The following is a 26,588-nucleotide window of genomic DNA, read 5'->3' as shown; positions in this document are numbered from 1 at the left end:
TTCCCCTTGCCTTTGATGTGGGACCTGTCCACACCCGAGGTTCACCCAGGGGCCCGCAGAACCCTCTGGATCTCTAGGCCCAGACTGCAGCATCCGTGTCCCGGGACGGCCCTGGAACAGAGCGGTGCCCTTCACAATGCACTTCCCTCCAAAGTGCTCTGCAAACAGGAAGTGCTCAACACACGTCTTTGTAGCAAACAGAAGCGTGAGAACCGTTCACGGTGGTGCAACAGCTCCCAAATGCCCCAGTGGCCACGTTTATGGAGGGTGTTCTAGCCATCCCAGTGCCTGGCTCCACTGGTGATTAGAGTGCCCACTGTGCCCCAGGTGCAGAGCCAGACACAGGGATTTGGTGCAGGTCAGAGAGGAATCAGTTCGCTGGCAGACAGGTCAGGGTGGGAGGCTCTCCAACGGCATGGTGAGCAGAAGCCATTTTGTAGGCGTCGAGGGGTCAGAGCCAAGGTGAACTGCTGTAGACAGCACTCCTTGGTCATCAGTGTCTCTAGCCAAAGCCTGAAGTTAGAGAGGCCCCAGCCGTAGGAAGAGGGAGGCCGTGTGAGTCCCCTGCGGGGCAGTCCTCCACCCACACTCCCTGCACATGGCAGCCTCCTGGCCACTCCCTGGGCTTGGGGGCACTCATACAAGCAACATGCCCACCCTTGGGAGGACCACACAGAAGAGGCCGGCACGTGCCCGAATCCAGCTGGGGCCATTTGGGTAGGGATTTCTGGGGTTTCAAGTACTCAGATATGGTGTAGACGGTGGGGCAGGTGCTGGCTTGGGTGCTCTTGCTTCCGTCAACTCCTTGCCCTATGGGGAGGGGCAGATGAGGGGCAGGGCAGGGCCATTTAGAGCCCAGAGCATGGGGGTTGAGGGGCAAATACTCCTTTCTGGAAGGGAGACTGATTCACAGGCTACTGCAGCAGTCTGAGAGAGCACAGTGGTGGAGAATAGGGGTGTGTGCACCATGTGTGGGAGCAGTGCTGTGGGATCACCCGTGCTGGAAGGTCTACCACACGAGGCCATTGCTCCCATCTCGGCTGACCACCCTGGTGAGACTCGTGGTCCCAAGAGCATCTCTGTTTTAAGTCTCTCTCTTGGGTTCACACCATAGCCATCCTCTGCTAGGATACTTCCAGATATCTGGATTCACCTACGCTCTGGCCCAGACGAAAATCCACCAACTCTAGGTTTTCAAGACAAAAGGATTTCAGAAATCAACTAGCTCGGCATCATGTTTCATAGATGAGAAAACTGAGGGTCAGAGAAGCCCACAAGTACCCCAGGCTCCCAGAGAGCCCACGGCTCTCCATGTCTCTCACTCACAGACTCCTTCGATCTGGATTTGCTCATCATGGTCTTATTTCAATCCAAAGGCTTTACTAAAAAGGTGTCTTCTTCATCCCTTCGCGGCGCCGTGAAATTTGGTAGGTTGACTTGAACAAACCCTTACTGTTCAGCATTTCTCCATTTTGAGAAATCCAGAAATCCAGGCATCTCCTGACCTCATGGACCCCAGAGGATGCTTGGGGAGGTGGGTACTTTAAAAGATGATTTCAAGAAGATACATCCTGTGCAGTGTGTGTGTGTGTGTGTGTGTGTGTGTGTGTCCCTTAGGAAGCTGGGGACACACCGAGCATGGGCCTGATTTAAAGACTGGGCTTTAAATGAAGACCTCCCAGCTCCTGGGATCAGACCTGCCCCAATGGGTAAAAAACATGGCACAGGGGGTGGGGCAGAGGGTGAGAAAGGACCGGAAGGTGCCAGAAACACAGTCCCACCACTCAGCAGCCTTGCCCTGTGCGTGGTTCCCTCCCCTCTACGGCCAGCATCACCCTTCCCGCCGCTCGATGGTTGGTTACGTTTCTTCCCACCCTCACTTGGTTTTTGCAGGTGCCGCTGTTCCGAACGGGGCTGTGGGTCCGGCTGGCACAGAGAAGCGAGGTACTCAGCAGCAGGCAACTCTTGGAGCTGGCTGGGCCCCAGACGTGGTCCCCGCCGAAAGAAATCTGATACTGTGTCCACTCTTCGATAGGCTGCGGGCTCCCGCACCTAGCCTTGGAGAACTCCCAGTGGAGGGACCATGGAACCCCCAGGACCACCTCCCCAAAGGCCGTTCACCTACAGACAAGCTCCCCTTTGCCACCCTACCCTTGGGTGGTGTCCTCCTCGTAATGGTCAGTGACAACAGCTGTCACCATTTTGGACCCTGACCCACTGTTACACACACACCCACCTGGACCAGAAACATTCCTGTTCTGTGTCTTGTCTACTTTCCCTCCTCTACTCTGTCATCCCTTCCAGTAAAGCTTTGGTCCTCTTCAAAAAACTGTTCTCTTCACAAAACTGATTTCATGCCTGAGGCACGACCTGGAGTTTGAAAGCCACGGGCAATCCAGAAAGAAAGCAAACGGCTCTCACGGACCCCACCTGCCGCCAGGAGCCGGATGCTGGTGGGACGAGGCTACAGCAAGAGTCATGGAAAAGGATACGTTCCCACCAGGCCCTGACTGGCAGCCCTAACCGAGCCCTTCAAGTCCCCCTCCTTCGCCCCCCTCCCCCACGGGATGGGAAGAGCAAAGTCGTGAGATGTCTGATGGAGACCAAGTGCAGAAAGGTCCTTGCAAAGCATCAGGGTCACAGGGCTCTCGCCCTCCCCCTTGTGCACGGCCCACTGCACCATGTGCCACGCGGTCATGGTTCTAGTGACAGAGTTTACAAAGACGTTCCCATGACGTGGCCAGTGTTGACGATGTTGGGGACGGGAGCTCCTGGGTCCTCTTAATCTCGAGGAGCATGGTGGGGCAGGGACAGAAGGGAACACTGTCAAGGTGGGGAGGGGATGGGACACTCCCCTTCCTGTTTAATCTGCCTCCCCACGTAGGGCAGACTGGGATCCCCCACTGCCCCTCTCTGTCGGTCCGCACCACCATCAGGTGGGCTCCTCCCTGCTTGAGAAAGTTCCAGGTCTTCCTCTTCCTACAGCACCCAGTACCCAAGTAAACCAGAGAGACACCACTGTCAGCTTGGGGCTCCTACCCTCCATCCGTTCGTTCTCATTATTATAAGTCAATAAATTAGAAAGACTACAACTGACCCAGGCTGGTGCCAGGACACTCAATGAGGCAGCTGCTACCCCTGCTAATATCGATAATACCCAGTTTGTGCGGCCCTTTGCTTTTCGTTATACTCTTTCCCAGACACGACACAGACGTGACCAGAGTGCACCTGATAATTACACCGTCCCCAAATTCCCGAGGCCGTGAGGACAACGGGTTCCCCTTCTGGAGGGTGGTACTAACACACAGATGGAGGCTTGCTTGGACCAGGACCTGGGGCATTTGCTCAGCATCAGAAAAGAGAAATTCTGCCATTTTTTTTACTAACGTACGGCGTTTTCTAACAGCGACCATCCAAGGACTCACAGCCTCGATCTGCTGAGTGCCTGAGAAGGGACCAGTGACACATGGCACTGTGCCTGCTACCATGAGGGTCACCCTGGTCCTCAGGCAGGTGTCACCACTCCCGTCGTGTGGATGGAGACACTGCTGCTCCTGTACAGGGACTGAATCACGGGGCTCAGGCAACCAGCGCGTCGTAGAGGCAGTCAAGGTTGCCAGCCTCCAAGACACCAATTTCCCTGGATGTTCAGCTTCTGCTTCTGTGCAATTGCCACGTTCTAAGAGCCTATGAGTTTTGGCCCAATTTATGGAATAAAATATCCACGCTATAAGGCAGAGAGCCCTGGAATGCCCATAGGGACCAAGTGGGATGGGGCCAGAGTACAGAGGAAGGTGGGTTTGGCTTCCACCCTCAGCGCACAGGCAGCCCAGGGAGCCGATGGCACCGAGAGGCAATTACTCCGGGTGAGCTCGAGACGTGTCCATGTTATTCCTGCAGACAGGGCTCCCTGTGCCTTCCCCGCTGTCTCCTGGAAAACGCTTCCCTTCTAGATAACCTCGTACGGTTCTAATGGATTTATCAGCTATGAATGCAGCAACCACTGCGAGGTCCCGCCGGCCCTGGGGTAAGCGGGGTAGGGCACACAATTCCGGTCACAAGGGAGCTCGCCCTTGAGTCAGGGAAGAGCTCCGATGATTTGTTTCTCATCCTCTTAGGGAGTTTGTTTCCAAGATAAAGACTATATTTTAGCTGTGTTTTATAGCATCAGCTGTATGAATCTTCTGTTCGATTTTGAGCAACAGTTGGCAGAAAATTTTAACTTCTTTTTATAGTGAAGTACAGCCGTCCTGGTGAACTGTCGCTTTGCCCAAATCTCACCAGCTTATAAAAGCCGAACATCTAGCAAACCACGGCTCTGCTCGGTTTTCTCCTAATGCTTTGGGGCTACCTGTGGTCCACAGCAATGGGCAGGAGTCATCCTGGCTGTTACAGTCACTTGGTGAATAAAAGAATCGCGTGTAGAAATTTCCAGATGCCTGAGAAGCATTTACTAGTGCTTCGGTGGGGCTTCTGCAGACAGGAGGGCACAACTGAGCTGGGGGATCTCACGAAGAGGGACTTTGTTAGCAAGCCCCCAACGGGATCAGGCTGGCTTCGTTCTCGCCGCAGGCTGGGAAGCTCCCCTTCTCCCTTTCACGGGGAGGGCGTTATCGTCCTGGACAAAGGACCGGGGGCTTCGTGCTCCCTGGAGATTCCAGTTCCAAAGAGTGGACTGCCTTGGTGATTTTTCTGAGTTGTGCCATTGGGACCCAGAGGGCAGCTGTCTTCCTTAAAGAGAGAACCAGGGGAGCCACGCCCTGCTGGATGCCCCACGACACCGCTGTGTAGAACGTTCTCTGTTTCTCTCACAGACTCTCACTCACCTGTGTCCCGAGCTCATCTTTCCCCCCGTTGGTTTTCCTTCTCTCCTTGATAAACGCTGCCATTTATCAAATACCCACAGCCGGCTGGCAGCCTGACTTGGTACAAAATCTGTCCTACTAGTGACCGGATGCTGGGATCCTTCCACTGGTACCACTGCTTTGGTTCCCCCATTTTACAGAGGAGAAGGTTGAGGCTCGGGGATGTTGACAGCTTGCTGAAAGGAAGCACGGGAAGCTTGATTCAGCTCCAGCCTTGAGGACTTGGCGGAGCAGAGGCTGAGTCACTGACCCAGAATCACAGGACGGGGGCAGAGCCCGGCTTTGTGTCTCTATTCTGGGCCCACTGCTCTTTCCACGACACTGCTGGGCCGGCCAGCCGGAGAACAAAGCTGCAGTCTGGCAGCTTAGGCTTCAGCATTTGGAGAACCCATCTGCCTGAGTCACATCGGTGTCGCAGACGGTCATCTTTGAACGAGGCAAGGCACAGAGGAAAGCGGAGTGTGGACAGAGAGATGGGGCTCGGGTCGTTCCTCAGTAGAATGGCCCCGTGGGTTTAGCCCGTTAACAAGGGCCTGCTCCCCACACCCCCACTTCTATATGTATTGGCGAAAACCAAAGCGCCCCCGAGGAATCTGGGTCCTGGGAAATTGCCAAAGACGTAAATAACATGCCCGACAGATCTGTATTCAGAAATAAATGGCCTCATTTTAAATACAGAAAATCTTATTTATTCTTGCTTGCATCTGCTGCCTTTTTTCTGCCACTAAATATTTTATCCAAGGTGCCGAGGGCAAAATTAAATGGGGGTTAAAAAAGAAATTGGAGAACGTCAAGCCAGGAGGCAAATGGAGCTCTTACCTTGCAAGGCTCACAGCCTCCCTCCCTAATCAGCGCCTGCGATTTGCATATTACACATGGTGAGCATCTCATTATCATCTCCAGCAATCCCCCCCCACCCCCCCCACCCCCCACCACAGTGCTGGGACCGCACTCCTGATGTGCCTGGGACAGCCACCACCAGGGGGCAGCATCCCTCCCACATCCTCACTGAAGAAATGTGAATTTCTGTTCCATGGCAGGATGGGTCAAACAGATTTTCATTATAACATCACTGGCTGCTACTCTGTGACTTCTCCTGCTCTCTTTTTGTTCGTACTGGGGCAGGGGAAAGACAACAACAAAGCTTGTCTCTGTGGCTGGAGTCTTCTAAGTAGGAAAATTTCAAGAAGCTGCTTCTGTGGGGTGGGCCGCCCAAGGCCTTTGTTGGTGCCGTGGGCCCCACACGTGTGGACAAACCAGCTGCTGCACGCCTCGGCCACACCGCACTCTGGCGGGGAGGGGTCCCTTATTCTCCATAGGAAGGGCAGTATTTTAAGTCCCCAGCAATGCCAGAAGAAGACATTCGGGGCAAGTAAACTAGGTCCTCATTCTTTTGTTAAAGTAGGTATTTAAAAAAAATTTTTTTAATGTTTATTTTTGAGACAGAGAGAGAGAGAGAGAGAGAGAATGAGAATGAGCAGAAGAGGAGCAGAGAGAGAGGGAGACACAGAATCCGAAGCAGGCTCCAGGCTCCAAGCTGTCAGCACAGAGCCCCACTCAGGGCTTGAACTCACAAACTGCGTGATCATGACCTGAGCCGAAGTCAGGTGCTTAACTGACCCGGTCACCCAGGTGCCCCAAAGTAGGTATTTAATTAAGCAGCTTACTTGGGATCTTTGTCTCTCTTTCTGTCTCTCACACACATGTACACTCCTCTGTGGCTCATGTCCTCAGTCTAGGTGCCAACCTGCTTTGGAGATCTCAGGGCGGAAAACATCCGTCCCTTTTTCTATTCCTGCGTCGTGTGAACCAGAGTCAACGAAGACTCATGACACTGCAAAGGCTATTTCCCCGGAGCCCCAAAGCTCTCTTTTACATGGTTTTCAGTTCCCCTTTCAGCTTTACTTTCCCTTACTGATGATTCTTCCAGACTCAGTTCAATGCTACAATGAGACAAAAATAATCCTATAAAACCCTGGCCTGTAGAGACAGCCCGCACCCCAGCGTTCTGGAGATGAGACACAGCGGGGGCCGGAGCTAGGAAAGCCACTGGACAGACCGCAGCTGTTAGGAGAACCAGCGCCCCACCCGCATTTCCACGAACTTATGGCCATAACCACCCAGGACGACTTCTCTTTCATTTCGGGCTTTATTTTCTTGTAATGTGCATGGCCATCAAAGTATGACCCCTTATGCTCCCTGAAGAGTCCATGGAAACCTGAATTTGCCTTAGAAGTAATGGAGAATTTCTGGAAGGCTGAGTATTTTGGGGAGGAGATGCCAAGTGCTCAGGTCTGTTTCTCTGTCCTTAAATTCCAGAGCCTCCTGGGATCCCCAACACCCTTTGCCAGTGGCAGGTGGAGAGGCCAGAGGCCGGGAGTGGTGACTGACTGGCCGCCAGGGGGAGCCCCACTGGAGGGTACTGCCGGGTGGGCACCCACCTTCCCCGCCCTGGCACGCGGGAGAGAACGCTCCATCCATGAGAGCTGGAAGGGGAAGCCCGGGCCACCCCTGCCTGTCTACCTTAGGGTATCATCCTCAGGGAGGTGGTGGTGCAGGGAGACGGCCACAAATGTTCTCGTCGCCGGCTTCCCCCTAGCTACTACTCCGTAAGTCTCCCCGGGAGGACGAGCTTATGCTAGGTCACACCTCGCAGGGTCTGGTGAAAGACAGAAATGGGAAAAGAGCCTGGAGACGAGGATGTACTGGTAATCTCTTGACGGGAGGACATTTGGGAAAAAGTTTGAAGAATGAGCTCTTGAATGAACACATTAAATAGCTGCTTGGTTTTCTGATTTTCATGTTTTGCAGTCTTCAATCAGAATACGTTATTCTGCCGAAAGTGTCTACATTGTACGGAAGACTTGCCTCACATAATTAGGATTTGACTAAATACCACCTTGCATTACATAAACGTCTTGCAGGCAGATCCGGATCACAAAGCATCTTTGTTTGCTAAGAGGACCCTGGGGGAGGGGGGATCCGGCGCAGGATAAACGCATGAACGCACACCCGGTGATGCGAATACGGGCTGTTGCACAGGATAGTCCCCGCCTCCCAGGCAGCCGCCATATGTCGATCCCATGAAGGGAGGGTCCGAATCACGCACCTCCCTCCTCTCCTCCTCTCCTTGCGCTTCATAAAGGCCCACGCCACGTTGGGCTCTGTGTTCTCGCAGTGACTAAGCCACGCTGGGGGCATAGCAGAGGCTTGGGGTGCAACTCCTGAATAAATGAGGGGCACGTGTGCCATTACTAAGCCTTGGAACATCCTCCTTAGGGAATGGACTCGTTACGTGCAAATCCCTCACCGTCCTCACACCGGTCTGGAGACACGGGCACGAGGATTAGAGGGGTAACCACCTGGAGCTGGGGACAAGCTGACCTTTAATGGAAACCATGTGATGGGGAGAAAGGGAAACCACGGTGTGATTAAGGCAGCCTGAGCTGAACACATAAAAGGACCCAAAGGGTAACAGTGTGGAGCAGAGAAAGAGTTGATCCCGAACCTTCAGGGGCCAGGCGGTTCTGTCCTGAGGGCTGGGCACAATGTGATTCCTCCAGGAAGTGACATGGCAGCCTCCTGGCTGGGCGCCCTCCCAGGAACATCTATTTAAAATCCCAACATTTCACAGGCTTAGTGTCCACGCAAGGGCTTGGGTTTTCTTTTAACAAAGCAAGTGCCAGATGCCCTTGTTTCTGTAAAAAGAACAACATGCCGAATGCATTATTTTTTCCATTGAGAGCTGGAAGGTCACATCCTCTTTGGGGACAGCCAGCACCCAGTAGTTCCCAGGCTGAGGTGTCCACCTTCCATTGAACGCACAATGCGTGGCCTCGTGTGGAATGTATGCTGATCTACCAGCCTGAGCCGAGAGGGAGCAGACACTGTCTCCCTGAGGACTGCCGGGCCCCGGGGCTCTGGGGTGTGCTTGGGGCTCAGAGTCACAAGCTCGTGCCGTTGGAGACATCAGGCCTGCATGTCTGACCTCTGCCTGACGCAGGAAGCGCTTCAGGACAACCCAACACAATGGCAGTGACCTCCCTCTGCTTGACCTTCCCGGGACACCCTCTTCCAGGGTCAGGAAGATGAACAAGAATGTGAATCAACCTGAACCTGACTCCTTAAGTCCAATGCTTCTGTTCACTCGTCCTAGAACCGGTCTTCTCCACGACTCCGAGTTCAGATTGCCCCCCCGTGGAGAAGCTGAACAGCCATTTCACCCCCCTGTACCTTCCCAAGTGCAGCTCTTAGCAAAGAGCTCTTAGCAGCTCTTATCCAAAAAAGCAAAGCAGCTCTAGAACAAAAAAGTTATACTAATCGTGCAAATTTTATAGAAAGCAAGGAAAACAGGGGTAAAAGAAAGAAAAGCGAGCTGATTCCTTTAGAGCGGATAGTTTCACCAGAGGGTAGGGAGAAGTGGTATCAGAATCACCTGATGACCTTTTCCTACCGCACAAGTTCCCTGCGTGTGTGGGAGAGCGGAAGGGAAAAGGAGACGGAGACGTGCCTGAGCTCTGTCTCCACTGTTGACGACTGGGGATCTTTGCTCCAGCACACCCACTAAGTACCTGGGAGGGCAGGTGAATATTTCATTCGTTCATTCATTGCAGTCATCTGGCTTCAATACAGAGTTTATGCCATCTTATGTGTTTATAGCACTGATATTTAAATATGGAAACGTTAGTGACAGAAGGGAGTGTGGAGTTAACCGTTTCATCCCAACAATATTTTCAGAACAGGGAAAAGAAAATATGGCCCGAAGAGGTTAGGGAAGCAGGTCTGATGGATAGATGGAAAGGCTTGGGTGGGGTGTCTGAGTCTCAGATGAAACTGTTTCAAGTACACACGGCACGGAGCCCAATAGGTCTTCCTTCAAGTTTTCATAGAACTGTGTTAACAAACTCTCAATACTAGGGTAAAGCGTCTAATGTCTTAGCGATGTAAGAACACCAAAAGACTAAAATGAGTTGCAGCTCCCAAGGGCATGAAAGGATTTTAGCCACAAACACTCAAATTTCATTAAGCCTCTGTAACAAAAAGATGGAGGTGTGCTTGTCTTAATCTCGCAATCAATGCATAATTAAAAAGCTTTAAAAATATAACCACTGAACATCGTACATTATTTATCAAAATCTCTCAGGATTTGGTCATTGTCAGCCAGATTTCTCAAGACCAGTGGGAATTCTTCCCCTATCTTGAGAGAACGTTTCCCCCTTCGACTTCTCTTATTTCCCATTTCACAAGTTCAAGCCAATCATGTCCCCATGTGGAATTCAAATCGTCAGTCATCTTTCCACGACGCTAACAAAGCCTATGCTGCCTTTATGAACAAAGTCTTAGCTTCTGGTTCTGAGAACCTGAGGTTTGCAGTTAACTTGTTTCCGTGCCGCACAATGGCCAGGCTTAGACGGGCCCCAACCATCCTGGTCTCTCCCCTGCAGTCAAGAGATGCTCATGGGAACCACCCGCACTAATTCACGGACTCCGCGGAGACACCGGGAGGAACGGAGCTGACCTGCAAGGTGGCGAATGATATTTATCAACCTTCCCATGGAAGCAATCACGCAGGATAGTGATTCTGATCAGTCCTCTCAGCTACCTGCCATTAGTATGCAACGTGGTGAGTTTGCAATGGTAAAAAGCTACAGACCCCAGCTGTTTCTGGGAATATCCTGCCTTAGTGGTATATGGATGGTCCGGTGTGAGGAACGTGGCATTTCTCCTTTTAGCAATTCACTAACATCACGTGTGCTCTGGCAGGCAGGGCACCCCTCCCCACTGCCCTCCCCCCGCGTCCCCCACCTCCCAGCGTCCATTCTAACTCGATTGGCCCTGTGGGATCCCCTTTGCTGCCGTTGATCTCTGGCTGTTTTCTGAATCTGGTCCTCTAACCCTCTCATTGATTCTAAGAGATCCCAACATCCCTGCAGCTAATTCCTCGTCTGCTCTGGTGCCCAGATTTGAGGTCTGCCATTTGCAAGAGCGCAGCCCAGATGTGGAACCTTTAATGTTGCTTTGTCTGGTTCTCCCTGCTCTGAGGTTGCTGGCATGGTACTCCCTGGGCCCTGCTGGCGAGTTATGGACAATAAATTGTGAACAGAGGTGCCCGCTGGTGTCATCTCCAGGCTGGGAAGAGGGCAGCCCCAGCAGCCTGGGACCCTGGTGACTGTGGGGACCAGGGCCCCCACCCCAGTCCCACTCCGATCTAGGGGCATGTGCGATCACGGCGAGAGAGTCTATGTGTTGGTGTGAATTCCAGAGGTGGTATTTGGTTTTCTTTGCTTGTGCGTTTTGTTATTCACAGACTGACTTGGCCTCTCTTGGCTCCTTCCTGCCCCACCTGACAGGGCTTAAGTTTGGGGAGCAGAGAGCTAAGCTTTGGGGAGCAGAGAGAGCTAAGCTGCCAGGCATGAGCCACGAGCTCTGGCTTAGCACAGAATTGCAAGGCACACTCCAGATCAGACTTCTACTGTTCTCTCACACGGACGCTGTGTTCGCCTCACAGGTCCCTGGCCGCCATCCCACATGGCTCGGGCCTCCATCCAGACATTCTAGAAGGAGAGTGTTGTTCCTTCTTCAGTGTGCATTGCTGCCTCACCTCGACTTCGGCCACATAATCAGAAGAAGACTCCCAGACCGTCCAGGGTAACTCCCTCGGTCTGCTGCCCAACTGTCTGTCTACTGCATATTCAGATCGCAGCTCTTGGCTGTGTGTTCCAGGGTACAGGTGTAGTAACCTATTACATTAATTAAACACCAAAGTAACTGGTCACCATGGTGATCGGGAGGGTGGTGAACAACCTATTACGTTAATTAAACACCAAAGTAACCGGTCACCATGGTGATCGGGAGGGTGGTGAACATCCATACGGGAAACAAGGAGTCCAGAAGAGGAAGATTAGGAGCAAGGAGGTCCCCATCTCTCGGGAGAAATCCCCAACCGGGCTGCACAGCCTCGGTGCCCACCTGCGCTCTGCTGTGGGCTGTGGAGACGCTGGGCTTGGAGGTGTGCAGATCTGACTTCTCCATTAAAAATACTTCTGTCCGTGGTAGACACCTTCTACGCTGGGCACATTGGCATCTGAGATTTGCCACACCCGAGACATCAGCAGCCGCAGACAGCAGGACAGGCAGGCAGGGGGTTAATCTTTATGGAGCATCTCACATCCACGTGCTCGTAAATAATAACACGTATTAGGTGTTAGCTTTCTCACGTGGTGCTACCTTATTCTGCCTCTGCTTTCATGGAAACATTCATTTAATAGGCATTCATGATAATCCTTTGAGGAAGGTACAAAGATACGTGACTTACGCAAGGCACCTGGTGGCTGAGGGGGCAGAGTGGGGACTCAAACTCAGGCCCGCTGGGCTGGTAAGTCCGTACTCTGAGGAAGGCCCTGCACAGAGCCAGCTACGCGAAGGGCTGCTGGCTGGAGCAGCTGACACCAAGGTGATGGTCGGCTCATAACCCGAGCAGCGATTCAAGGCTATTTGCATATGCAAAAAATAGAACGTAAAAAGTACCACAAGAGGCACGTGGTTGGGGGGTTGGATTTGGAGCCACTTACTGGCTGTGTGACCTCAGGAGAGTCCCTGCAGGTTGGTAAGGCCAACTTTCCACAGCTGTGACTAATGGAGTGCTTTCTTCACGGGCTTCATACGGGGATTCAGTGAGTTTCTTCATGGGGCACGGCATGCGGGAGGCACCCAGTGGAAGTCAGACATTCCTGTCTTATTCCTTCAGTGGATAACCCCGACTCGCATTGACTGGGGGGGCGGGGGTCTGGACCTGGGCAGCTGCGATCCTGCAGTTTTCCACTCCGGGTAAGAGGGTCGCCCATGTCCCCAGTGTTACCCTCACTTCCTTCATCTCTGGGGATAAACAGTGAAACTTATAATTAAAATGAGGGTCACGGTTACTGTGGTTCTTGGATCATCAGGTTGTCGTATCTGTGGAGAGATGTTTGAAATCCCGATGGCCGACCGTGAAGGAGGGGAGACCAGCTGACTTCCTTGGGAAGCTGACATCCTCCAGACGGTTTCTAGAATGCCTGTGTCTGAATTTGCCTGTGTCTAGAATGTCTGTGTCTGAGGCAGCACCATGAGGACAGGGGAGAATCACGTGTATGGGAGACATGCTGGCAGGAGGTAGGATGGGATCTGAGGGGCACAGAGGTGCTCAGACCAGCCCGGTGGGCAAGAAGGCCCTGGACAGCCAGCGGATGTAGACTGGCCGTCTCAGTCTCCCCCACACGCCTGACATCACGGTTCCCTGCTGTGGACCAACATCCAGAATCTGGAAACCTGAAGGCTTCTGTTCACAGATGAGGACAGTGTGGACAGAACGAACCTCATCTGTACCTATGTCACAGTCGAATGAGTAGTGAACAGGTGTAGCTTTTCTCTACTGGTAACACTCACATGCTATCCAAGTCAGGGTCATTAATACTTTATGGGGCTGGAGACTAGGGCTAGGCAGGAAAAATGCTCATTTTTGTTACACTGAACACTGAGTGCATTAAGCTTACATTTTAGATATTTTCCTCATTACTTCCATGCTATATTTTCCCTTAGAAGTCACAGATGAAGTGGAACATAATTTTTTTTAAATATTTAATTTCTACAAGTGTTCATGAGGTGTGATTTTTTTAAAAGTTTGTTTACTTATTTTGAGAGAGACAGAGAGAGTGCAAGCAGGTTAGGAGCAGAGAGAGAGAGAGAGAGAGAGAGAGAGAGAGAGAGAGAGAGAGAGAGAATACCAAGCAGGCTCTGTGCTGTCAGCACAGAGCCCAATGCGGGGCTTGAACTCATGAAACCATGAGATCGTGACCTGAGCTGAAATCAGACGCTTAACCCCCTGAGCCACCCGGGCGCCCCTCATGAAGCGTGATTTTTATCAAGTCAGAAGACTGTGGTGCTGTCTCTGTGGCAGGTGCCAGGGAAGAGTGAGGGATGGGAATCCAGCTTGGGATTCTAAAGGAAGAGAGAAGGTTGCTGAAGACATGTTCATGTCTATACAGATATCCTTTCCAGGTTGATTTGGAACTATGTAAAGATATTATAGATAATAACTTACGAGTGGAGAGTTTCATAGTTTTCAAAACTGATGTTGGGGAAAAGTTAGCTACACATTGATGCTCCTGACTCTTCACAATGCTGGATGAAGAAGTGAGGGGGCACCTGCTGTGTTTCCTGTTTGGGGAAATCACAAGGTAAAGTGACAGTGGGTTTACCAGTGGTACTTCCCGGCGTGGGTGCTGTGCTGAGAACGGCATCAGCTTTTACTCAATTTCCTTTATGACCTTAGGGACCATGGATTGCTGCTGTCCTTGCTTTGCAGACAAGAAAAACAGAGACACAAGGAGTTAAACACTCATCCAGGTTCACGGAGCTTCTAAGTGGTGAAGCCAGTGTTCAAACGCAGGCACAGTCACTGCAAAAAAACCCGCTCTTAACCACAGCTCCGCCACCCTCACGGGACGGCTTTGTAAAGCCGGTCACAAGCATGTGGCAGTTTACAGACGGAGATCTCCTGGTCTAACCAAAGATGTCCCATCATGAAGATCAGAGAAGTAACCGACACTAAGTCCAAAGAACTACACATCTATGGCTTGAAGAATAACACAACAGACTTGAACACAATTCCAAGTCCGTTGAACGAATGGCCACGTAACTTATTTTAAAACGATCAGTCCAGTTGGAATGACGCCTGATGGGTGCATAAATTCACTTCGATCTACTACTGGGGTGGTTTGCTGGCAACTGAAGTGCCCTAACCAGGTACTTCAGAGACAGTTCATAATAAGGAATCTGGTCAAGAATCTGCTCATTGGAGTGGCCCCAGAAGCACTGCAAAATATCATTATCTAAATGTAGGTCAGGAAGTCTAAACAATAGCTTAAGAGGCATTGGAAACACCTTCTTACCGATAAAAAGATGTGTGATACATTCCCCCAGCTACTTTTCACAGTCCAAGGCCAGGGCCATGCGCTAGACTGACTGTCATGGCGGTCCCAATTGGCTCGGTCTGCTTGTCACACACACCGGGCGGGCACTGGACACACTGAACATCGACACAGAATGCAGCAGACATTCTGGCTCACCAGGTATTTAATAAGCCGTGAGTTTCAACTGACATCATGGCACATGCTCCAAGGTAAATATTACTTGATGGCTTTGTTTTGCTTTCATAGAACCGAGAAAGTGAGGCGCGATCTGGATGAACAGGGAAGAGACCGTCTCCTACGGAAAATGCACACCGTCAAAATCACCCCACGGATCTCCATACGTGCCCTCGTCACAATGACGCCTGTTCCCACGAAAGCCATTCCCCTGTTGACATCCTGCCTCTTCGAGTAATAAAAACCGTAAGACATGGAACTACACCAAAAACATGAATCATTAAACTCTGATTTATCCATCTGGGGCCCACATGACCTTTTGTTGATTTCTCTCAGAGCAACTCTATGAGATAAAAAACTGCCAGGACATGAGTGCCGACCCCATAAAGGATGGTCTAGGAAACAGTGTCAAGACCTACAAAACAGGCCTGAGTCTTGTCCTAGATTTGCAGTCTCCGGACACAAATTTGACTATGGCAGGTGAGGACTGCGTGACCAGGCTTGGGCATTAAATGGGCAACACTGAATGAGCCAGCCTAGCAAAGCTCTAGCCTTGTTTCACAGCAAGCCTGACCACAGTGTGAACAGTGTTTCTAGAACATTCCAAGCTCGAACTTGGGATGTACTCTGGGAAGGGGGCCTCTTTGGCCAGCTTGGCCACATGCCCCTCTCCTCGATACCAGCCCCCGTGTGGGCACTAGCCGTCAGCACAGGGCTCAGTGGAGAGGGATCTGAGGGCTCCCCGGTAGGTGGACAGAGGACAGAGTGCCATGAGGACCGTGACTCTGGGGAGGAGGCAGTGCCTGGGAACCACAGAAGCTATAGGAAATGGGAGGACAGGGGACAACAGGGAGCACCGGGCATGGGCACAGGGAAGGTGTGGCTGTCTGCATGGGCTTTTCCCTCTGGTCACTGTTACTTAAGCACTGCCTGGCATGTGAGTCCTAAAACCAAGCAAGAGGAGTGGGCACGAGGGAAGCTGGCTGAGGGCTTATTAAACACTCTTCCCGCTCATTGCACGGGGCCAGGCTGCCCGGCCAAGCAGGGTCCTCGGATCTGACATCTTCCAAGTACCTTTGGGCTCTGGACTAGTTCAGACGAAAACTCAGACCTGGGATTTCATCCATACCAAACCACATGTTAAATAAATACCCTTCGGGCCACTTTCTCAACTCTGCCTACCATTCCAGCCCAGTGATTCCAGCCTGTGCCCCAAGTTCACTGCTCCCTCTCATGCCCACCGCTGTCTCAGAGGGGTTGAGGAGACAAGGACTTCTCCATGGGGGGAAAGACTTGGTTCTCAAATGACCCCAACACATCCTATCTTCCTGATGGGGTATAAGCCATTTCATGATAAGGACATAGCACTGACTGACGGTGTTAGTTTGGGAGTATGCGTATGACCACTGTGGCAGTAGGGGTGTGGATGTCTCGCAGTTCAGGGGAAACGTAATGACTTAAAGTCCCGTTATTGGGAAATCACATGCCCAAAGCTCTGGGCTGCACCACCATACCGCACATGTCTGCTGGTGACGGCAGAAGTGAAGACAGTGTTACCAATAATACGGACTGGCCTGAAAGTGTGACTTCTTCACAGGTCCCTGGACTGGAGTTCTCAGAAAGGTCCAGTGAGATCTTAATTTCCGTTTCTAGATAACCAACGTTACTAAACCTTAAGGCGGCCGTAGGGCACTATCGAGCCGTTTTCAATCTTGTGTTAAAATCAAAATTCTGTGTGACTGCACGGCATTTGCCCAGAACAACAAGACACAGGTTGCATTTCGCTGATCAAAACTAGCCTGTGGCCGCCATGGGCTGAGGACTCCAGTGAGTCAAGGGGGCACACGGTGCCGAGTTCCTAGAGTGAAGGTTGCTTCAGTCAACTGGCCCAGACCTTCCGTGGAGAGAGTGCACACCTTCGGACAAGCAGTGCAGGCTCCCGGCAGCCCTCATGTCTCCCGCCTCGTCTCTCTCCCTCAGCCGTCAATATCCTGAAATGTCCAATGTGTTTAAGACTCCTCTCGGGACACAAAGCGAATCAAATCGATACTGCATTTTGCTGCCAACAAGCCCACAGACTGTAAGGTTGCTTCCCACAGACACAGCCTAGATTCTTCTCAGAGCTAACGTCGCCAGGCACGTCAGGCCCTCTGCAGACACTATTTTAGGGTGTGTCCCCCCCTGCCTGTATATGTTTTTATTTTATTTTTTTTAAAGGAAGCATCCAGAAGTGAAACAGTTAAGTCACAGATTTAGAAAAAGGACAGTCTTGAAAGTTTACCCATTATTCAAACTTGAACCAAGATTCCCCGGGGCTCTCAGGCCCCCACACGTCAGAAACGCAAGCATCAGCACATAGAACCTTCCAGGGAACAACACTAAGTAGCTTAAGCTGCCACATCAGCTGTGATTGATTTAAAATATTTGGGGCTCTGTTATCACACCAACACAATTTCGTGTAAATGCCTTGAAGAAAAATTTCCTTCCAATGGATTTGCTAAAGCAAAAGCTTAACTTGAATTGCCAAGCAATGAGCTTTTTATTTTATTAGGAAGATACTAAAAAAGATATTTTAAATCTTCTGGTTATGGATTTTTTTTAAAGGAGATTAGTCCTGAGCCATGTAGGCTCTTATAGCCAGGACTCCAGGACCTTTTCTTTTTGGGGCACCTCTGGGTTGCTACTGCACTGACCTCTCTGGACCTTGGGGCCTGACACTCATGGGGCAGGTTGTGCACACAAAACATACCTATAGTGGGCACTGGCTCCCTCTTCATTCCAGTGACACCCTCATGTGAGGTGGCCAAGGATGATGTGACAATAAAACCTCAAGGTTTCCTCTCCCGGGGCCCAGGAAGCAACTCAAAAGCCAGAATCTTGAGTGCAATCCGGAACACTCTGAGCCTCACCATCCACATTAGAGTGAACCATCCCAGAGGGATAACTGCACTGGGGAGGACAGCCTCGATGGGCACCCACGTTCTGGCATGCCGGCTGGAAAACAGGCTGCACGGAAATCAGGATGGTCATGGCCTCGAGAAAGGAGACGTGGGTGGAGAGGATGGACCGCTCGGGGGAGAACATTCTGGAAGGATGGAATTCTCCATGTCTTGACCAGGGTGCATAGTACATACATCTGTCAAACTCATCTAAGCGTGTCCTTATGATTGTGCATTTTGTTGTATACAACGTTTATCTCAGCTTATTTTAAAAAATGTTTATTTATTTATTTTGAGAGACAGCGTGGATGTCTGCATGAGTGGGGGAGGGGCAGAGAGAGAATCCCAATCAGGCTCCGTGCTGTCAGCACAGAGCCCTATGTAGGGCTCAATCCCATGACTGTGAGATCATGACCTGAGCTGAAATCAAGAGTCAGACGCTGAACTGGCTGAGCTACTCAGGTGCCCCCTAATTTTTTTTTTTTTAACTTAGAAATCAAGTCTTAGAACTTTATGCTTCAGAGAGCTCAGTGAGATTACGAGGAGTGACATGAAGCTTACATATCCAGCTGCTTTCTGCTCCAGGGTGCGTAAAGCCTCGCAGTGCAGGATCCTGGCTTGAGGAGTGCATAGCACTGAGGAAAAATGGTATTTCCTGGGCTTCGTAATGCCCAGGGCATCCCTTGATCGCCCCTTGACCCGGCCTAGCATGGTGGATTGTCACTGTGACCACATGGTCTCAGGCAGGTAGGCTCAGAACACATAGCTGTTCATCAGCCCAATGCCGGTGCGTAAGCATCCAGATCCATACCTGGATTTGTGGAAAGGGAATTGTCCTGGACTTGAATGGTGATACTCCCCGGTACCTGTTCCTTAACTTCGTGTGAACCTGGGCTGATCACTTAAGCTCTCCTTACATCATGTGGGAAGTGTGAATGATACGGCTCCCATCACAATGTTGTTGTGAGGGCACAATGGGCTGAATGTTTGCGTCCCCTGAAACTCACGTTGAAGCCTAAATCCCCAGCGTGATGGTGTTGGGAGGTGGGGCCTTCGAGAGGTGATGAGGTCATGAGGGGGGAGCCCCCCTGATGGGATTAGGGCCCTTCTTTTTTTTCAACGTTTTTTTTTTTTTTTTTTTTTTTTTAATTTTATTTTTGGGACAGAGAGAGACAGAGCATGAACGGGGGAGGGGCAGAGAGAGAGGGAGACATAGAATCGGAAACAGGCTCCAGGCTCCGAGCCATCAGCCCAGAGCCTGACGCGGGGCTCGAACTCACGGACCGCGAGATCGTGACCTGGCTGAAGTCGGACGCTTAACCGACTGCGCCATCCAGGCGCCCCGTTAGGGCCCTTCTAAGGGGATGAGGAGACCACATCTGTCTGTTCCCCTCTCTCTGCCATGTGTGGGCACAGTGAGAAGACAGCATCTATGAGTGCGGAGGGGGCTCTTCATCAGACACCAGATTGGCCGGCACCCTGATCCTGGACTTCCAGCCTCCAGAACGGTGAGAAACATGCTTGCTGTTCACACCCACCCCCATCCACAGTGTTCTGCAGCCCGAGCTGAGACAGACAGGTGGTTAAGTGAGGTAACAGGTAAGAAAGCGCTCAGAACAGTGACCGGAACGTACTAGCAATCGATACATAATCGTTGTTGTTACGACGAAAGTCTCATTAGCACGGAGACGGACTATAAATGTTTAAGAAGAGCTTCCCGCTCAGATTTTTAGTTATTTAATAATGCATTCAGTCCTCTGGCGCCAGAAGAAAACCAGTGGTGGGAAATGTCCAACAAGGCGGATGCACTCAGAACAGCAAACCACCTGCACTGGCTTCTCTGGAAAGCTTCACCCGTTAACTTCTTTTCCAGCTTTCCCTCCCCAGGCAAGACAAGGCATCCCACCGCTTGGGAGGGGGTCCAGAAACCTTTGCATTTGCACGCCTCCCAGGAGAGTGCCCCCTTCCCCTTCGGCGAGGAGCTTGGGTTCTGGAAAGCCCTCCACACCTGGCTACCAGGTGAGGGCTCAACCCTGACAGCATGATGCTCCCTGAAGCTCCAACACTGTCTTTTTAATTTAGCAGAACTTTAAGAAACTGGAGGCTAATTTTCAGCTGAAGTGGAAGGAAACCACCACCCCCCCACCAGCATAGCAGGAGTGGGACCCCAGACCCCCACGTCTGCCCCACCCGGTGCGACTCACCTTCGTACAGCCAGTCACTGAGACCGTTGTAGATCACGCCTTCCTTCCCAGTAGACACCACACGAATGGCCTGCTTCCCGACATGTGCGCAGTAGTAGATGTTGTTTTCAAAGATAAATATCTAATTGGGAAGAGAGAAAACACAGTGTTAACCAATGAAGTGGCTATAAATAGGGTACTCGTAAGAAATCAGAAGTTGGGGATGTGGCTTGCATCTGCCTGGTGCATTTATTTGATGGGACAAAGGCAGCGTCAGGATCAGGTGGGGCTCACGCATGTATCATGTGCATTTCTGGTTAATCAGAGACTCCAGACTTCACACAGTTCGCCCTATGCCATCTTTAGGTACGTTCATCCTGTGCCATCACTTTCCACGCGTGAACAGTTTGTGGTCTGATACTTTAGGCACTTGCACGTCAAATGTGTTGACTATTTCAGCTATTGTATTTTTCCTAGCAATTAAGATGGGTGAGCTGAAAAACTGGAAATCTGGCATTTATTCATTCGCTATTCATTAAAAATTATTTAGTGGCGCCTTTTCTGTGCCAATCACAGGAGGCGCGGTGATTAATGGGGTGGGACATAGAATGGCTTTTATTCTACTTAGAGTCTGGTAAAGAAGACAAACTTTACCAGGAAAATGTTCTGAGGGTGCAGGTGCAGCTCTGGGGACGTGTAACAGGAATCCCTAACTTAGGCCAAAGGATTCACTGAGAAAGTGATGGGCAAAACATTTTTTATCACAGAAAAATACATCTAACACAAAATTTGCCACCATGACTGTGTTTGAGTGTCCGGTCCTGTGGCATTAAGTACATTCACACTGTCGTGCCTCCATCGCCACCACCATTTCCAGAACTTTCCATCTTCCCAAACTGAAACTCTGTCCCCATGAAACCCTAGTCCCCATCCCTCCCCAGCCCCCCGCACCCCCTTCTACTGTTTGTCTCCACTAATCTGGAGACTCTAAGCACCACACATAAATGGAATCATACAATATCTGTCTTTCACTCAGCATAGAGTCCTCAAGGGCTACGGCAAGTGATAGGGTTTCGAGAAAGTGCTGCTCACGCTGAGGCCTCAGTGAAGACAGCACAGAGATGAGAAGCTGGTTACAGAGAAGAAACAGTGTGAAAGCAGAGACAAAGTGGGCACAGGGTATTGGTGGAGGTGGACAGAGGCTCCTGCAGGCTGTCCTGTCAGGGGCATGGTGGCGGGGGGGGGGGCCAGGGGAGGGCAGGTGCCCCACCAGCAGCAGGAAGCCCTTGATGGTGGCCTGAGAAGGGGAGCATCACAGTCAGATGAGAGTTTTCTGGCGACGAGAAGGAAGCGAGACCATGAACGGGGGACCGTGTGGCTGGCCTGGTCATCTGAGGGTGCTGACAAGGGGACAGTGGGGGACACCAGCCAGGAGACAGCCGCTGACGGCATTGAGTGAACCAAGGTCTAGGCGAAGGGGTGACATGAAGCAAAGTTGTTCCTGACCCGCTGGGTGGTGGTGACCCAGTTGTGGAGAAGAGGATGGTCTGGGTCCATGGTTCTGAATGCTGATGGCCCCCGAGAATGATCCAGAGAACTCTTAGAAACCCCACTGCCTGGTCCATCAGCCCAGCCCACTATCAGTATCGAGGGCTGAGAGCCAGGCATCAGGATTTTTAGAAAACATCCCACTTGATTCCAACCTGCAGCCAAATTTACGACCTGTGACCCCGGAGAAACCTAAGGTCTCTTAAGGTAACGACTTGCAGACAAAGCATTTGCGCTCTCCGAGGTGCTGACCGGCTCTGCCCTGTGTTTCTGTAGGAATCCCCGCTTCTGTGTCCGCAAGGCTTTGGACACACTGGTAGCAGCTGGCCAAGTGCCGACTTCTACATATGGACCAGGAACGGGACTCAAATCTGGTGCTTTTCTTTTCTTTGTTTTATTTTTTCTTTTATATTTTAGAGACGGGGGAGGGGCAGAAAGAGAGGAAAGAATGAATCTAAAGCAGGCTTCGTGCTCGGTGCAGAGCCTGATGCGCGCCTCAATGCCACAACCCTGGGATCATGACCTGAGCTGAAATCAAGAGTTGGATGCTCAACCGACTGAGCCACCCAGGCTCAGGCTTTTAACGAAATTCTAGAAAAACATACTGTCAGTGTCATTTAAGAGACCACAGAGAGAGGGTATTTTGCAGAGTACAGGAAAGGGTGGAAATACTAATTTTTTTTATTGAAAATGCAAAAAAAGGCAATTTCCCCAGATGGTCCTCACTGACGGTAGATCTGAAAGGACCACCAAGTGTTAGTTTTCTGCTCTGGGCTCCTGGCGCTTACAGCATTCACTTCATCCCGAAACGAGTTGGAAAACTTCCAGACACAAGTATACATCCTAATTTAACTTCAGTAGCTGTTCTTATGAGTTTGCCTAAGGGTAAGATGTATTACTAGATTTTAACTTCTTTTATGTATTCTAAGCCTATAGTAAATTTTTGAATTAAATCAGACTGCAGCCAATTAATATTTTGGGTGAGTAAAATTTGCTGTGATAGATGTTAAAACTTTTATCACCTTGGTTTTACTTTTAATGGAAGGAAATGAAAAGAAACAAGTTGTACCTAAGAGTGCGTTTTGCTTGGGAGACGTTTTACCTTTTCCTTCAGATGTTCCAGTGGAGCTCGGCTCAGAGGCGAGGGACGTGGTGTGGCTCTGTGAATGGTGGCACGGGGAGGGTAGGTGTTGGGGAGAGTGGCTGAGTTCTCCACTCTCCATGTTCTGTTCAGCACCCCGGCCATCACCTCGGGTCCTGATGCCCACGGGAGCACCTCACCTTCCTGGCCTGCGACCCCCACAGTCCCTGGCCTGGCCCCCGCGGTGTGAACACAGCCACTCCCCTCTTGCCGGGGGGTTTCTCACAACCTAGCCTGAGGTGGGTGGTGCCTCCCTGGCACATCCACTGGGAACAGGTGTTCCTGCTCCTGTCACCCCCTCCCCAAGTTCACCTCCTACTTGGCCCTCCTGATCAGTCTTTCCTAAAACACCACCTTTATCATGGCATTCTGTTACACAAAACCTGAAATGGCCTTCTGTTAACTATGGAATAGAGTTGAGGCGTCTGGTCTGGGGTTCGAGACCCGACTGTCTCCCTTGGCCTCTCTCCCCTGCAGGATTTATGGTGGTCCGACAACATGCAGGGGCGCGAGGGTGAGAGGCAGTCCATGGGGGCTCCCGTTTGCAGACGGGAGTCCAGATTCTACAGCGCTCAGTCTGCTCCAGGCCCCACAAGGGCGTCCGGAGCACGGGCTGTGGGAGCAGAGGATGTGCCAAGTGACCTGGGCCCATTGCTGGCTTCCGTGTGCCTCAGTTTCTCCTGTCACTAGAGATGGTAACAACCTAGTCTCAGGTGGACAAGAAGAGTGAGTTGGCAAATTGAAAGCAATGCCTGGCACAAAGGATGGGCTCAATAGCACATCCGCTACTGCTGTTGTATAATGTTGTTGTGCGATGATGACCACCGTCATCATTATAAAAACCCATTCTGTCTGGGGGGATGAGGAGAGGCTTCACGGGGGAGGTGACATCTGAGCTAGACCCTCAAGGATAAATGCTTTTAATTTTGATCAAGTCCAATTTACCTATTTTTGTTTCCTCTCATAGCTTGTGCTTTTTGTGCTCCATCTAAGAATCCTTTGCCAAAACCAAGGTCATGAGCATTTACCCCCCTGTTTTCTTCTAAGGTTTTACAGATTTCGCTCTTAGTTTTGGGTCTATGATTCATTTTGAATTGTTTTTTGCAAATGTTGGCCATGCATTTTCAAATGCTTTATAAACATTAATTAGGTTGAAAAAATAATGCTATAGACAGGCATGAGCCTTGTTTTGAGGATGCAAACACGAGCACGGGGAGGGTAAGTAACTTGACCAATGTCTTGTTGGCCAGGGGTCAGCAGGGGTTCAAACCAGGTGGTGTCGGGGTCGCGAAACGCCATGCCCAAGGTCACCAGGGAATCCGAGGAGGAGTCAGGATTGGAACCCAAGCAGGTCTGTGCTCTCAGCAGGTACAGCACACTGCCTCTTTATAGCGACTTGTTAAATAAACAAAAGGTGTGATCTCTAACCAGAAATGAACCAGAGACCACGGACACCTGTCTGAGCCACAGCGTCTCCTCACTCTCCCTCCGGCCACTTCTTCAGGCAGAAGAACATGACTGGATGGCATACAGGTCACAGTGTCACCGTCACCAGGATTTTGCCAGCAGATACAGCAGCCATCACAGGGTGTTCCCTTACCTGGGTTTATTCAGGGGAGCCTGGGTCTAGTGCTGCATGACCCACTGGGCTACGCCAGCCTCAAGGCCCTGCTGGCTCCTAAATCCTATCAGCCAAGGCTCTAGAATCGGTTCCAGTGAAGGGGCCGCCCACCTCTATAGCCTTCCCCGCTGTGGACACCCGGTTGGCGGCCGGGTCTGTACCCCACAGCTGCTCCGGGACCAGAGGCCACTCGAGTTTAGTCAGTGAAAAGGCTGCTGAGCCAGCAAAGCCCGCCCTCACCACCGCAGCCCTGCAATCCCAGGCACGGAACTCTGCCCTTGAGTCTTTCTTCCAGAAAGTGTTAGAAAATATCCTCCAAAGTGGTGCGCCTGGGTGGCTCAGTCGGTTAAGCATCCGACTTCAGCTCAGGTCATGATCTCACAGTCCGTGAGTTCAAGCCCCACGTCAGGCTCTGTGCTGACAGCTCGGAGTCTGGAGCCTGCTTGGGATCCTGTGTCTCCCTCTCTCTCTGCCCCCTGCCCTGCTCACACTCTGTCTCTGTCTCTCAAAAAGTGAATAAACGTTAAACAAAATTTTAGAAAATATCCCCCAAAGTAATGAGATGTACACAAAGCACAGGACGGTGACAAAGCATGTTCTGTGGTCCTTGCATGGTGGTTTCCAAGCACCACAAGTGGCCGCCGGGGACACGGGGTTTTCTGGTGGGACAGAAGACAGTCCCCACGTCCTGCACACTGGTGATCCTGATGCCCTCCTCAATACCTTCTCTGTCCTCCTCACCTGGAGCTGTTTCCTCTGCTGTCTGCCCAAGTCCCAGTCACCCTGGGAGGCTCTGCTGGGCTCCACCCTCCCAGAAGCCCCTGCGTCACCATCCTCACTGTCCTGCCTCTGCTCACCGACACGCACGTGGCTGCATGTGGAGAGGGTTTTAAAGAGGGAGCGTGAAGGTCAGGCAGAGAGGATGAGGGAGGTTAGAAGTGGGGCAGGATGGTCACATCCCACGGGCCAGCGGCAGCGCTTCCAGTGGATGCCGGCACGAGAGGAAGCTCTTTTCAGAAGTGACCAATCAGCAGAGACTTGAGGAGAGTTCGTTTCCTGCTCCTGCCCGGACTTGGCCACAGCAGCTGGTGGAGATGCTGACAGAGGAGCGGCCACAGGCCCTGGGGACACAGGGGAGGCGCCCCCAGAGGGATGCGGCTCTGGCTGTCCCTCCTAAAGACTCGCTGACCTCAGCAGCAGAGGCCGTGAAGAAAGGGCCGTCAGTGCGCGTCTCGGGCGCAAGCTGGTGAGAGCCTCCCTCAATGGCAGGTGCTGCAGCGGAAAGACTGATGTCAAGTTTTCCCTCCTTGTGCACATGACCTGAGCAGACGGGGACAGCGGGCTACACACCCTTCGTACCCCATGTTTCTCCTCTTGGTTCATCAGTCTTCTCAGCTGACAAGACTCCAGTTGACAGAACTGGGCCTGAGTGCTGTCTCCTCAGCACCCCTGCTGCCCTTCCCTCCACTCTGGGGGCCACATTACTCTGTGTGTGATCAAACACGATTATCTTTTTTGATGAAATAAATTTAAATTAATTTCATGAGAACTTGCAGGGTGGAAGTTTTGCTGGCATCCTGGCCCACACAGCTCACCTGGGAGCCCCAGATTCCAAGCGCATCACCGTGCTTCTAGAGAGGGTGGGGAGCGGTCCAGACGACGCCCAACAGACGAGATCTAGCCCGGGGTGGGAGGAGGCCATCACTCCCTAATTCACAACCAAAAAAGGAAACTTTTGGAAAGCAGAATTTGTGGAATATTTCAAGATCAAAGGCAAGGAAACTAAAAAGTCCAGAGATGTTAAAAAAGAAGAAGAAGAAGAAGGAGAAGGTGCCAGGGGATTTTCTGGATGGAGCGGAAACGCAGACAGAAGGCCTTTAACAGAAGAGGCCCGAACTCCGTGGCAGAGGACGAGGGCGGCAGCCTGGGGCACATCCCTGTTTATGGAGGAGGTAGAGGGCAGAGAGGCCTCCGAGCTTTCATGTGATGGGAATACCCACGCTGGGGTCCCCCTATCTCACAGGCTGCAGGGCGCCATCGGGAGGGGCCGTCGGGTCCCAAACGGTCTCGTAATTCACATCAACATCACCCTCCATCCACATCACAGTGGTGAGTGCTCCAAAGAGAAGGCCGAGCAGGTGTACTGGGGCTCTTCCTCCTTGTTGGA

General features: G+C 51.5%; 1 protein-coding gene across 4 annotated transcripts in view; it reads right to left on the bottom strand.

Moving 5' to 3' along the window:
- The window catches only part of DPP6 (dipeptidyl peptidase like 6), an 859,550-nt gene that overhangs the window by 110,926 nt on the left and 722,036 nt on the right, over nt 1-26,588 (bottom strand). For all 4 annotated transcript variants that reach the window (XM_042927196.1, XM_042927192.1, XM_042927193.1 and 1 more), the window contains exon 8: nt 20,133-20,253. In XM_042927196.1, the coding sequence (XP_042783130.1) occupies nt 20,133-20,253 (121 nt within the window). The remainder of the gene's footprint in view (nt 1-20,132; nt 20,254-26,588) is intronic.

Source organism: Panthera leo, chromosome A2, assembly GCF_018350215.1.
Source record: "Panthera leo isolate Ple1 chromosome A2, P.leo_Ple1_pat1.1, whole genome shotgun sequence".
Taxonomy (NCBI): domain Eukaryota; kingdom Metazoa; phylum Chordata; class Mammalia; order Carnivora; family Felidae; genus Panthera; species Panthera leo.
This window is presented reverse-complemented; position numbering and strand designations above follow the sequence as displayed.